General features: G+C 41.1%; 1 protein-coding gene across 1 annotated transcript in view; it reads left to right on the plus strand.

The window, feature by feature from the left end:
• Positions 1-14713, plus strand: part of usp43a (ubiquitin specific peptidase 43a) — a 118030-nt gene that overhangs the window by 3678 nt on the left and 99639 nt on the right. The window contains exon 2 of the mRNA XM_039814967.1: positions 7790-7945. Within this exon, the coding sequence (XP_039670901.1) occupies positions 7790-7945 (156 nt within the window). The remainder of the gene's footprint in view (positions 1-7789; positions 7946-14713) is intronic.

The raw sequence follows: 14713 nt of genomic DNA on the forward strand, positions 1-14713 counted from the left end.
GTTATACTCCGCTGTATGCAAACATTTAGATTCATAATATTGTAAGGACGGCTTCACACTGGCTACGTGGCGTGAGCGTGTCAGCTGCGTGGCATGTCCGTTTTTATTTCGGCTCTCATGTTAACAGGTTTGAGCTTACACGCTGATTACGTGACACGCACGTCTCAGGCGTGGCTCGAGCCGCGCCGAAAACGCGTGCATGCTAGAAATAGAATAATTAAAAATATTTTTCACGCGACACGCAAGCGTGTTGGAAGCGTTTCCGGGCAAAATAGAATAGGAAAATATGTTTATATGTCATTTTGACACAAATACATTATAAATGACATGTTGATGTTTGAAAGTCTCTAGGTTTTGACATAAATGCAGATATAAATGTAATTTAAAAAAAATCAATTTTCTAATATTGCACCTGTCAATACGAACGAGATATTCTGTAGCCTATTTTGCCATCAATACTGCTGACGTTGTCTTTGCTGTAATCAAATCAGTATATATGTTTAACATGAAGTATACTACTGCTTGAGTGCAGTAAATCAATGGGAAACATACATACATGTGTCCATACAAGGCTAGCAGCAGCGCCGCGTCAGACACGTTTCTGGTGTGTAAATCCACGCAGCTGACACGCAACAGAAACGCCACGCTCACGCGACGCAGCCAGTGTGTAGCCGGCCTAATGTCAGTCTTTGTCCCAAAATCACAATGCACTTCAGGGTGTTAAACGTTTTTAATTGTGTGATTCACTGGACTGGTTTAACAAGTGATGGTTTAAGGTTCTCATGGAAATCATTGTTAGAAGTTGCTCACCAGCACACACTCACTAGCATCCTAAAAATTCTACACTTTGAGTCGGACTGATATGAATTGTGTTAGCAAATGCAGCGAAGCTCATGAATGACAGTGATCAGCCTAATGGAAGTGCTGTATTTAAAGGTCAAAATTTCCAACTTTGGCATAAATGCTTCACTACACATACGTTGATAAAATCTGGAGGGTGTCCTTTTGATTGGTAGCTCCAAAAGTTGTCTGCATCAATTCAACTCAATGACAGAGTAAACTCTTTTTAATGTGTTACACTGAACTAAAGGATTTAACAACACAGTAACTACTTTTTAGAAGTTGTAGCGTAGGAGCTCGCATTCTTTTTTTTATTTTTACGCTTGACAGGATGCAGCTCTGTGAAGCCAGAGGAGCTCGGCCCTGAAGATGAAGCCTGGTATTTTAAGTTGTCTTGTTTGTTCTGGGAGTGCAGGAAGTGTGTGACAGTGAGACAGGTCAGCGAGACTGATGGTTTGTTTGTCTTTTCTTGTCTCTGCTCTCCTTCAAGGACCACTCTGATTCTCACTGTCAGTGCTGAGATGTATACATTGTTTGTAGAAAGACACGCACACATTGCTGTGGGGATGTGCACCACCTGGACTCTGCTAAATTTACACAGCAGGGCTGCCTCTCATTTCAGCTTGATTGAAGCAGATGGGGGGACTTATTTGACTTTAGCAGCGAGCGGGTAGAAGATTTAGAATAGATATAAGAATCTGTGTATTCTGTATTTGGCCACATACATAGTGGGATCTATGTCGTGAAGTGGGTGGGGAAGTAGTAATGCTTCAAACACTTATAAAACACAAGCTAGACCATTTACCAAGTACTGTAACAGAGCAACCATATGCTGTTTGGAAGCAGCATGCATTCCCACGACTCAGTGAGCCGCACTCCATTATACCTGCAGCGCTGTGACAAAAGGCAATAAAGAAACACAACGAGAAGTGTGTCTGCTGTATCTGTGTAAGCACGACAATATGAGACCATTTTCCACCAGGTCTATTATCCCTTTCATGATTTATGTACCAAGTCTGAACAACACAGTGTAGGAAGCAATAGGAAAAAATACATCTTTAGTATTATGGGATACTGTGATCACCGAATCATGGAGGCTGGGATGACTTTCCTACTTTATCTTAGTTATGGGGAAGGCATATATGCTTATACAGCTCTTGATAGCGTATAAACAGCTATCTTATACAGCTTCCTGGTCTCTCAGTTGTGCACAGTAGCGTATTTACAGCCTCTGCTGTGAATCCTCAAAGTATCAATTTCTCCGTTTCAGCTGTAAACCATTCAGAGGCGATTATTTCCATCGCATCTCATCCCTGGTCGTCTGTAAATCCCACACCGGGGACATCTACAGGCTCTGTTCAGTCTTGACTTGCTGGCACACCTTTATCAAAGGATTTCTGAACATCTCAGCGCTGCAGAGGAAATATAGGTCTGATTCCAAGACGTGGCATTTACATTTGTCATCCAAAAATACCTGCCTGTTCTCTGTTGTTCTGGAGGTGAATCCAGTATGGCCTAGGCTGACACAGAAAGTAGCAGTTAAGCATGATTTATGGTTCTGCAGAGGCTCCATGCAGAGCCTACGTAAGTGGCCTTAAGTTGTGTGTTGGTGTGTGCGTCGAGCCGGCATGTGTGAGTGTGGGGATTGTGTGGAAGAGCGAGGGAGAAGTGAGAGAGTGATGGTGAATAGCTTTGGAGCGAGTACCGACTCTAGAGTCATAGTGAGAGAAACAAAGTGTCTCCCCTTATTTCTGACCACGGTGGGAAAGAAATCTGGGGGAAATCTGTAGCAGTAAAAGTTAACCCTCTCCTTGATTTCATGTTGTTTATGGAGAAGGAGAACCAGGAAATGAGTCGGGGGAAATGGAACGCTGCCAAGGCACGACGTGTGCCGCTGCGGCGTGTACATTTTTCGAGAGGTCACGTCCATGTCTCCACGTACCTACGTACATAGACACAGCGTAGATTTTACGCAGAATTATAAATTAAAGCTTAGATCGGGCCCAAAAAATCAAGCCCAACCCTACCCGAGCCCGTGCACTTTGTGTCCAATCCCGGCCCGGCCCGACACATTAACTGTAATTATGAGCCTGAGCCCGATTTAAACCAGACAATTTTTTAATACGTGGGCTATTATGACGTTCTCAACTACAATTCCTTTTACCTTTGGGTAACGGATCAAGGCAGCAACATAATCAAAGCCCTGGAACCATATAGGAGACTTTCTTGTCTCGATCACCTAATTAATACTGTCCTTCGCCATGGTCTGCATGCCGACGCACTGGCCGTCAACGCGCCGGATATAGGAGAGACCATATCTGCTGCTAAAGGACTCGTGAGATATCTGAAACAAACACAAATGCTTGATCAAGGGCCCAGCACGGCCCGGCCCGGCCCGAGGATAGTTGTGGGACATATCGACCCGACTCGGCTCGGGCAGAAAATCTAAACTCTAGTATAAATTCCGCTTAAGTTTGCAGGCAGGGTTCAGGTGCTACACTGCTAAGAGAGGCTCGTGTGTGGGTGTGGGGCTAATACATTCATGGTGGGGGGGGGGGGGTGTCAATGGTTCCTCCATGGTAGAGAAGAAAGAAAAAGAGATTATAGAAAGTTAATAAAGTTTGCGTTTGAAGGTTGTGTGTAAGACAGAAAAAGGATAGATGGAACACAGCGTGAGGGGTGAGAGAGAGAAAGATTGGTATGAGTGGAGACTATTAGTGATGACTCTCCTGTGTCCAGAGATGAGCCGGCAACACCAGGCCGCTGAAAAATGAAACGGCAAATGTTGCAGCCAGTAATGACAGATTCTATCCAGCCGTGTGTGTGTGTGAGTGTGTGTGTGTAATAAATGTGTGCTGTTTCTCTAAGGTCATGCCCTGTCATAATTTGTCAGTATAATTCTCTGTCCGTCAATGACAAATCCATCCAGGCCCGTTTGGCAGGCTGGACCACGATGAGGTGAGGCAGTGAAATGTTTTTTTTTAGGGAGAGACAGAAGGGGCATTTTCTTAGTGTATGTTTATAGTAAATCCCTGGCCTGCCAGCACTCCTGATGCGTCATTGTTTACAGAGTAGGAAGATGGATTTGGTGAGGGTACGACGGGGTAATGGTGTGAGGTGAAGCAAGGGGAGCAAGCCGGGACACTAAAACAGACATGTGGGTGTGGAAGCAGGGGATGTTGCCAGAGTGCAGCCCTATCTCTGCTGACCGCTGGGAGGTCATGACCCCTGCTGTGGAGACCGCAGGTTTATTGCTGTCTTTTGTCATTCTGTTATCTTTCTTTCATGCTTTCTTCTTCATTGTTTGTAGAAGTGCTAGTAGTCCTTGATTCTTTAGTTTTATTATTTTTCCTAAGACAGAAAATCGAATCAAAAGTAATTGCCAGCAACATATCCGTGTACTCCTGTGCTCCGTTTGTTCTGGACTAGACTTTTAATTGTCTCCCAAAACAAACAAAACTATAAAAATCCCTCAAAACTATATATATATATATATATATATATATATATATATACACAGTATATTTTTTAATGGGACAACACTGAAGAAATTACACTTTGCTACAATGTAAAGTATTAAGTGTACAGCTTGTATAACAGTATAAATGTGTTGTCCCCTAAAAATAACTCAACACACAGCCATTAATGTCTAAACCGCTGGCAACAAAAGTAAGTACACCCCTTTGTTGAAATTCCCATAGAGGCAGGCATATTTTTATTATTAAAGGCCAGTTATTTCATGGATCCAGGATACTATGCATTCTGATAAAGTTCCATTGGCCTTTGGAATTAAAATAGCCCCACATCATCACATGCCCTTCACCATACCTAGAGATTGGCATGGGGTACTTTCCATAAAATCATCTCTCAACGCAAATCAAACCAGCTATTAGGCTAACCGACAAATAACCATGCCAATGTATGTTGTATTGTTGTAATTGTATGTTCTGTATGATTTTTAAAAAATGACTTAAAATTGTTAATCTTAAAGAAAGGGGAAAAAAATAAAAAAAAATATATATATGTGTGTGTATATATATATATATATATATATGTGTGTGTATATATGTATGTATATATATATATGTGTGTATGTATATATATATATGTGTATGTATATATATATATGTATGTATGTGTGTATATATATATATACATGTGTGTATATATGTATGTGTGTATATATATAGATAGATAGATAGATAGATAGATAGATAGATAGATATAGTTTTGTTCCACATGCTCTGATCCAATGGAAAATAAATATGAATATGAAAATATGAAATCAATAAATGTAACAAAGCTTGCTTTAAGCTAAAGTGAATTAAGAGAAAAATAGCCTGAGCCAACCACATCAGGTCAGGACCAATCAGGGACGGGTGGGTTGAGAATCAGATCCTTGGTCTAGACTGATCAATAGTTCTTACAAAAGACTCCCTCAAGTTGACCCTTACGCCCACCTTTATCCTCTCCTCGACGAGCTCTCAAGTGTTTGCTCAACAAACACTTAAGATCCCACCAGAGCTGTGCTCAGGTCAGCTTTGAACCCTGCCAGCGTTTACAGAGGAACTCGACATTTCGACTAACCCGCAATTTGTTCCTTTGTCTCTCCTCACACTTCTTCACCATGTCCTTACTTGAATTTAGTTTCTTCCTTTAATTTCTCCCTTTTCAAGAATTCAATTAAAAAAGACTTGATGCTTGGGAATACAACCTTGCCACTTTGGCAAATCTTTTTAAATGCCTTTGAGGCTGTGTGGCACCAGAGACACTCTGAGAGACAACAGATGTCAGAGATGAGCAAAATGACATGAGCAAAATTACCATTTCTAGCTTTGATGCACACGCACGCACACACACACACACACACACACACACACACACACACACACACACACACACACACACACACACACACACACACAAAGGGAGAAAACAGCACATGAGTCCAGTGGAGGGGTCATCCCCTCATCTTAATGAAGTCATAACCTCTTTATGCCATCAGGTTTCTGTGCCCAGACTCACCGTAACCTTGGTAACTGTCTTTGCCTTGGTATTTTTGCCCCTCCTATTTTGTCAGTAGCTTTGAGAAACTGTGCTGCCTCCGTGTTCTCACTTTTCATCTCGGGGCCAGCCATAGCAGTGCCGTCCTTTTTGATAGGGTGACAGAAAAACACTCGCAGGTCTGTTGAAACTCCGCCAGCGTGCCTCCCTCACTCCTCTCCTCCCTTACTCCACCGCTCCCTCTCTCCATCTGTCTCTCATCCCTCCATCCCCTGTCAGTGCCCCCTCATAGCAATGAAGCTTATTAGCGGGCTGTCTCCGTCAGGTGGAGGGGGGCCTTCCCTCCCGTGTTTATATTTAGATACTGGGATACTGCAGGTATAATGTGGTGGTTTTTAATGAGGTACGGAGCAGAGGCTGGATCCTGTCAGTCACACGCAGAGAGGGAGAGCGATGGAGAGAAGTAGCCACCGAGTGTAGCGTTAATGCCGTCGTTAGTTTTGTGTGTCATCTTCTCCGTCTGACTCATGAAGTCACAACTCCTTCCTCATAATTGAATTAGACAGTCTGGCAGTTTTTTCTAGTAACATCTGTCAGTGTTTTGGATGTCCTCTGTGTGAGTCATTGTTTGGTATGCAGTGTATGAATGTGTTTGAAGAACAATTTCTTAAAATAGGATTGGGCACCACAAATGGTTTATAAGGAATGATGTGTCTGATTTTGTTTACTGATGTAGTTATGCAACCAATAAAGCAATATCAGTACATCATTTAAACAACTACAGTTACAATTTAATTTGTGCTGAAAGTTTAAACTGGATGTCAGTTTTCTTGATATTAGTGTAGTAATCGGCCTTATTCTGAGATGTGTTCTCGATATTAACTGAACATGGGAAACTAACTAAATAAAACAAAGAAGGAAGGTGAAAGAAGAAGCCGTTTGGGTTGATTCCATTTAACCCTGTAAGGCCTTTTTCGAGTTTGGGCAGAAGTAAAGTCCCCTGAGAACTTGACAATATTTTTAAGTGAAACTTTGACCTTCAGTTTATTCTAAATGTAATGGCTTGTCAGGGCCTAACGGTATGTTTTAGAACTTACAACAAGGTAAGGTAAATGTAACCACTCAAAACAAGTGGCTCATCTTTGCTAATTTGATGAAATAAAATGGTAAAAAATAAGTATGCAACTAAACATCTGCTAGATAAGTTAATGTATAGGTTAGGTAAATCATTAATTAATCAGATAATTATTTTAGTCATTTTTCAAGCAAAAATGCCAAACATTAGCTGGTTCCAATTTCTTTAATATGAGGATGTGATGCTTTTCCTTGTCATACATTCAATATCTTTGGGTTTTGAACTGTCGGTCAAATAGAAAGACTCCTGAAGATCGCAACTCAGACTGTGGGAAATGACAATAGGCACTATTCACTATTTTCTGACATTATTTAGACTAACAGATACATCGATTAAATCGATGAAAATAATAAGTTTTTGCAGCCCTGTCTGAAAATACAGTGAACATTGTTGAAATGTTTTTTGGAGGATGGCTTAATGTGCTGCATACGTCGTCCAAAGTATTATGCATGTAATGAGGTACGTTCGTACGCTCTGCCTCCGATTTTTATTCTGCAAAAAAATTCCCATTTTATGTTCAACGTCCAAAGAGAATTGTGAATGACTTTAATACATGATCTTATCATAGCCAAGTAATGCCTGGCAGATGTTGTTAAAAGAGTCTGCATTAAGTGATGATAAGAGAGACAAATGTCCCTGCTTTTTTCCATCTCTCCCCTGAGTGCTCCAAACAGATCCAACTCTAACATACTACTGTATGAGTTCCTGTGTTCAATGTGATCAGGGCCTCATTTTGTCAGGAATTTTGTCAGTATTTAATGACTTGAATATCACCCAAAGTATTCATTGTGATGTTTCTCCTCTCCTCAGAGCATAGTGGCCAAGTACGGCTCTCAGTTTCGGGGAAACTCTCAACATGATGCCCTCGAGTTCCTCCTTTGGCTTTTGGACAGAGTTCATGAAGATGCTAATCACAGCCCCAACAACACTAACAGCAGCAGCAGCAAGACCAAAGCCAACGCTAAGGTGAGTCCACATCATTAACTAGCAGCCGTAGGCTCTGCAGCAGTGAGCCGGTCTCTTTTACTGCTGTTGCGTTGATGTGGCTGAAAAAAAATGCTGAATGTGAAATGTGTTACTAATACCTCTTTCACACCAATGACCAGGGTTGGACCAAGGTTGTCTGATGCGTATTTAACCCTTTTATTTTTATTTATTATTGTCAATTCAAACCAAGCCTGTCAAAACGGGTTGATGACCACACTAAACTGCCGGCTGTAGTTGTGCGTCTCCGGCGAGCGAGAGAGAGTGAGAGAGAGATAGAGAGCAGCCGTGCTGTGACTGAGAGAAATAAGTTACATTCTAAAGCACAGTCATATCTAATGTCTACTTGTTAAGTTTTTGTGACGACCTCTGACAATTGCATCACGACTTGGCACCCACATTTCCAACCAATGACATAATTTGTCCCGCCCTAGTTGTTAACGACCCCGTTCGTGTGCCATTCATATTAAAATCGACCCTCGTCTGACCCATCTCATGGGCTGGGTCACGAAGCGGGTTCGGTCAACGCGGGTTCACCCTTTCAAACACAAAGTCAATGCAGGTACTGCTATTGCTAGCTTGTTTTGATTTCAATACCATTTTGTAATAATACTTGACTTGATCTTCATATTAAGAGTAGCTGCTTGCATGTATTCATTCCTATATCTCTTTCTGTCTCGGTCTCACACACACACACACACACACACACACACACACACACACACACACACACACACACACACACATACACATACACACACACCACACCAACCCACACCACACACACGCATCTTGCTTTATAGTGCAGTAATAAACAGCAGCGTTACCAGAGTAATAACCCACCTTTTCAGCAGCAGTACTAAACTGTCTGAGGATATTGGCTCCAAGATGACTATTGTAACTCACTTTGTTAGTGTTTTTCAGCTTAATTTTGGCAGGTAATAAGAGCTTGTTCCTTGCCTGCTAACAACAGCCAGCCTCCTACTTAAGTTGGGCTCAGGGAGACGAAAGCAAAGCTTTTGCTGCCCCGTACAAGTTTGTGAGAACAGAGGCATTCTCCCCCCATGTTGGAGCCGAGTCAGTGCTGACTGTCATTCCTGCTGCTCGTTAAATGTGAGCAGGTCACGGACACAGTTGAACCGAATCCTTGAGCCGTCCCAGACACCCTAGTCTCCTCAAACATGTTTGGTTTTCTTTGTGAGATATATAAAGATGACTTCTAAGAGCTGCGATCAGCCAATAACAACGTGGGAAGAAACCAAGAGGAATATGTTTGATATTCTTCTTGGTTTGATCTTCCCAGCCTGTCTCTTCTACTTCTACACGTTTTTTTCTGTTTCTTTCTTTACTGCACAAATAATTTCAGAGGCAACAAAAGACAAAAATCTTCTGCTCCATCGGGCATGTTCACATTGCATGAAAACCGGTCACATTTGCTTTTGTAGACAGCAAAGTGCCATTATGATCTAAGCTCAGGTGCAGAATCACGTGGCATGTAACGCTGAAGCCATTGTTTAATTGGAGCAGTGCATTAGTTTGGGATACAGTTGTATGATGCAATTCCCACCTTGTTCTCTAAAGCTCACTATGGCAGATGTAATCATTGATCCACTCCATGGTCATTCTTGTAAAATGATGACAACAGCATTTCATTGTTTGTTTAATTCTAGTCAAAGAAACTACACTCATGTTAACAAAAGACTAGTATTTTCAGAAGTAGTCTTGTCTTTTCAGTACCAGTAAACCCCACAAAATGGAGCTCCATGTGGAGCTGGTTCTGTGAAGAGTCATCGTTGCAGCGCTCTGAGTGCCATTGTGGAGTTTAGTTGAAACCCACTGAGCCCTAGTCTGAAATGATCCTTTGTGTGCAGTGACTCTTGTCCTGTGAGATGTAAAAGGAGAAGCTGTTGAAGTGGCAAGCATCCGAACCCTCTCTCTGTGTCTCTCTCTCTCTCTCTCTCTCTCTCTCTGTCTCTCTCTGTCTCTCTCTCTCTCTCTCTCTCTCTAAGTGTTTTTGTCTCTGATGTGGGACGTTGACCTCGCAACCTTGCGATTGGAAAGCAGCGCGGACTGGACGTGATGCAGTGAGAAGGAATGAAGGGCAGACACATCACTGAGTTGATGGCTTTTCATCGTGACTAGAGTTGCCAAGCACCAAAATGCCAGTAAACTTTGTATTTGGTGGGTCAATTTATTGTATTGGACCATATTGGACTGAAGTGAATTTCTCTGAAAGTCACATAGACATAAACAAATAATAATAATAATAGTAATAATAAATTGAATTTAAATACACATTAATAAAACAGCAATACATAACAGGAGAATGCAGTCTTTTTTTGGTCCTGTTCTTGAATTTTGTTCCCTCTGTTTACTGTTTATCCTCTCTGGCCATATGTCAATCAGATGCTTTCAGACAGACCCCTTACTGCCTGGTTATACACAACACAATACACCGATTTAAGATGAAACCGTGAAAGTGTAAGCACTTCAGTGTCTATGAACAAGTAGTGACTATGGGCAAGTTGTAAAATAATGACTTAATCTGCCCCAGTTTATTCATTTAATGTGTTGTCTCTGACACCATACAGCTTTGAAAATGGGTAGGGCGATGCATTGTTTTACTGTATATTAATAATATACTGTAATTTTATTTTTGCTAGCACATATTATTGTCGACAGACGCATGACTCCACCAGGTCTTGGCAGCAAAAACTCTTGAAATATGAGAAATAAACCATATTTTATCAGATCATGTGAATCTATTTATTGTTTTACTGAATTTCATCATGTACCAAGTGACATTCAGCTCCATTAGTGATTGTTGTCCTACTGCAGTCGGGAAGGAGTAGTAGGAGTAGTTCCACACATTTGATTTCTTTGACCTTTCATCGTGTATCCCAAGTATCCTCCTTTTTCTCCCAGTCGGCCTGGAGGTTGGCGGCAGCGCAGCTTGTTCTGCCTCCACTCTGGGCCTCTATGCGCTGCCAGCTGACGACCTCCAGTCCTGTCAGTAAATGAATACTGTTATGAGCTGAACTATCTCAGCGCTGCCACCCAATACCCAGCTCCCCCTCTCTGACAGCAGGGCTAATAGAGACAGCCTTTATGCCACATAAACAGCTTACAGCTGTGGCTCTCATTAGGCTGCCAGTGAATCATGGTATTATAAAGCCGGCTTTCCCCCGCTGCTGCCATGAGGCCAAGAAGAAGAAAATCACTGGCTTTTTCACACCAGGGGGAACATGTCTGGTTTAAAAATAAAAAAATAAATAAAAATGCTGGTCCCCCTTCCCGTAAATTGATTTCGGTGAACTCATGCTTATGATGCTGATGTAATGTGAAAACTGGAGATGACCTGCTCTTCTATTGGTTTTTATGTATGAAACATCTCCAACAAACATAAACACACATAAACTAATATGCACATAAGACATTTACACACACTTAAGCTGGCATAGTCCCCAGTGTTACAGTTACATTTAAATTGCATTGAATAATTCCCAAATAAAAGTTAAGTGTCAGTCTAACCTGCCCATCTACGTTTCCTCTTATGGTGCTCATTTTAGTTCTGTCTCCGTCTCTCTCTCTCTCTCTCTCTCTCTCTCTCAATTCAAGGGGCTTTATTGGCATGAAAGTTTCAATAACAATGTTGCCAAAGCATCAGACAAAACACAATAAACAGTTGTACAGTAACGCAATAATAGGATGGGTGTATATCATTGTATAAATCTATTTGTATGGCAACTATAAAAACAAAAGTTATTAAGCAATATGAAACAAAGTATATTGTAATACAAATGTAAAGATAGTAAAATTTAACATTAGATATAAATATGTACAGATATTTAAAACTGGGATATTTGTGTGTGTATGTGTTAGTGTCTCTCTCTCATATTTGCTTTCTTTCTCTGGTATTTATTTTAAAGCCATAAACCGTCTGAACTGTGTCCAACCCAGATAGTGAAGGAGGGTTGCCTGATGTGTGTTGACCCATGCAAATGACCTGGGTAAGGGGATGTTAGAGAAGAAATGTTGGAACATTTAGCTACAGGAACCTCTTGAAACCTCACTCGCACACATTTTTTTCTTTTTATATTATCAAAAAGTATATCTTTTAGTGCTTTGCCAAAAATACTTTTGCCAATGTTGATTCACTTAAAACCATGTTAAGGGTACAATGAATAAGGAGAGAAAGAGGACTATACACTAGCTCCTTCCACAGAACCTTTTACAAGTCCGATGATTATTGAAGTCAGGTGGCAGATAGAGGGACTGTCAGACAATAAGATAAGAGTGGTGGCTGAGTTGAGCTGTTAAAGAAGAGGGAGGCGGGAAAGTGACTTTGATTGCTTTGTCACCAGAGTCTGGAAAACAGGCATCTAGGGTTATGCTGAGCTGACAGAAACGTAACCGTGTCAACATTGTCCCTGTCCATCTCACAGACATTTAGTGAAGATCACCTCAGCCTCCAGTTCATCCTCACTCTTCTCTTGCCTTCACATAGACTTCAGATTGTTTCTCATGCAATGTCCTGTATTTTTGCATCGACTTAACTAAGTTGAAATGTTGTATGTGTGACTAAAACATGAAATTTTGAAATGCATGTACGTCCTTAATTTGAGGACACTGCACTCTGCATTTTGGGATGTGTATTTTTTTTCCTAGGCTGCCTTTTTAGTTTCTTCAGTTTGTTCAGTGTATCAGTGGCCTGTCTGATGGAGTTTAACAAAAGCATGCCTGTCAGATAAATAGTCTGCTAACAGCAGACCTCCTAAGAAGCTTTACATTGTAGTAACTACATTTTTATTATTACAACCTGCACATCACCCATGTCTTTGTCACATTTTTGACAGCTTCCTAATGTTGTGACATTTTTTCAGTCTCATTATTATTCCTGTTGTGGCGTTGAGGTGTGTTACAATTCTCAGGGAACAGGTGTAATGAGTTCCAAAACAAGTACATATTCTTGGTTTTGTTTACTATTTTACTCTGCTCACAGCTTTATATTGATTGTCAGGATAAGAGAGAAAACATATGTTGTCTGCATATGCTGTTTTCTGGTGAAGACAGATGTGCATCTGTTAGTGATACATTCCTCCATTGAGACAGTATGGACACATCTGAATATTTATTTATTGATTTAGGATATGTGTCTGTGTAGCTATTGTTAGGTGTCAGGTGACACTATAAATCATCCCATGCAAGTGTCAACAGTCCCCTGTGAGCCTGAACAAGGTAGTGGTTTAGAGAATGGATGGATGGATGGATGGATGGATGGATGGATGGATGGATGGATGGATGGATTTATTAATTTATTGATTTATTTGGATTCCCTTTAGACTAAAAAAGGCAGCTCATCTCCCTTCACACAAATTAACATGAATGCAAATTGAGGTGGACAAAACACTGACTAAACTGATAAATCAGTGTACAAGCTAATGTATGATGTAGTACATTATGAATATGTTTACCTTTGCAAAAAAATAAACTTGTTTGTGCTGCACACCTGCTTTACGAGCAGTGTGACCAGTCCAGCAGCTTCACCCAAGTAACATTACGTAACAGAGGACTGTGAACACACACGGAGGCAGCTCAGAAATGTTAATCCTCCTTCCAATGAGACCTCGCCAAACTCGCTTGGTTTCCCTCTCGCCTCACTGGCACCACATCAACCGCATTCCTTACCGGATAACAAAAGCCACTGATCCACAGTGAAATCTTTGTGCACAATAACTTCTCAAATCCTCTTTCTTTTCTTCCTGTCATCGATGGACAAACAGTGTGACAATAGTTATTTAGATACATAAGAAAATCATTGTGGTTTTGTTTAGCAAGCACTGAAAAGATCAGATTAATATCAATTCTATTGGCTCACATGTTGCCAAACTAGCAGCTTTTGTCTTCCAGTAAATCAGAAAAGAGGGAGGTGTAGCTGAAGCTATAAGTGAGAGAGGCTTTTTCTTGACCCAATGTTGCCACTGCCTATGAGCCAGGCAGATTACATGATGTTAAAGGTCAGAATCACACTCAGAACTGGTGCATTACATTCTCCCCTTAGGCCCATAGACTGGAAAATAATGGACAGAGCTTCCGGGTCTGGAAAGTAAAGCCAATGCGGAAGTGCCTTAAAGCTGCATTTTATCTAATTTGACTGGTTGCAAAAAGAGGTGGGCTTGTATAGAAGTCTATGAGATAATGACCCTATTGCTCACTTGATTTATTTTCTTTAACTTTTTCCCAACAAGTTTATGGTCTCAATCGCTAGTTTCAAGTCTTCTTCAATACAGCATGATGCTCATTTTGTAAATTATAGTCTCCATTTATTTTAAAATTGAAGATAAAAGTTCAGTAGCACCTTGCCAACAAAGCTAGCTAGCTAGCTAGCTAGCGCTAGCATTAGCTGGTAACTTAAGGAAAAGTTTACAGATTTTCTGTACTGCCAGACATGCAGATGAATAGCGGCAGTACCTAGAGGTCTGCGTTTACCCGCTGGTAAAACTATCCTGATATTGTTGGTGAGAAAAGAAATGACCCAACCAACAAACTTAAGTGTTATCAGAGAGTGGCATACATTTCCCAATGTTCATTGAGTGAGCACATTGAGCGCAGATACATTTTGCTTCAGGCCCTCCATAAGTGGGATTTAGAGCAAATACATTTAAAACCTCATCCATCTCACCCTTTGGACAGTAGTGGGACACAAGGTCTGCCAATGCACGCATTCACCAGTGCCAAAGCATTATGTAT

The sequence above is a fragment of the Perca fluviatilis genome, chromosome 1 (assembly GCF_010015445.1).
Source record: "Perca fluviatilis chromosome 1, GENO_Pfluv_1.0, whole genome shotgun sequence".
NCBI classification, from domain to species: domain Eukaryota; kingdom Metazoa; phylum Chordata; class Actinopteri; order Perciformes; family Percidae; genus Perca; species Perca fluviatilis.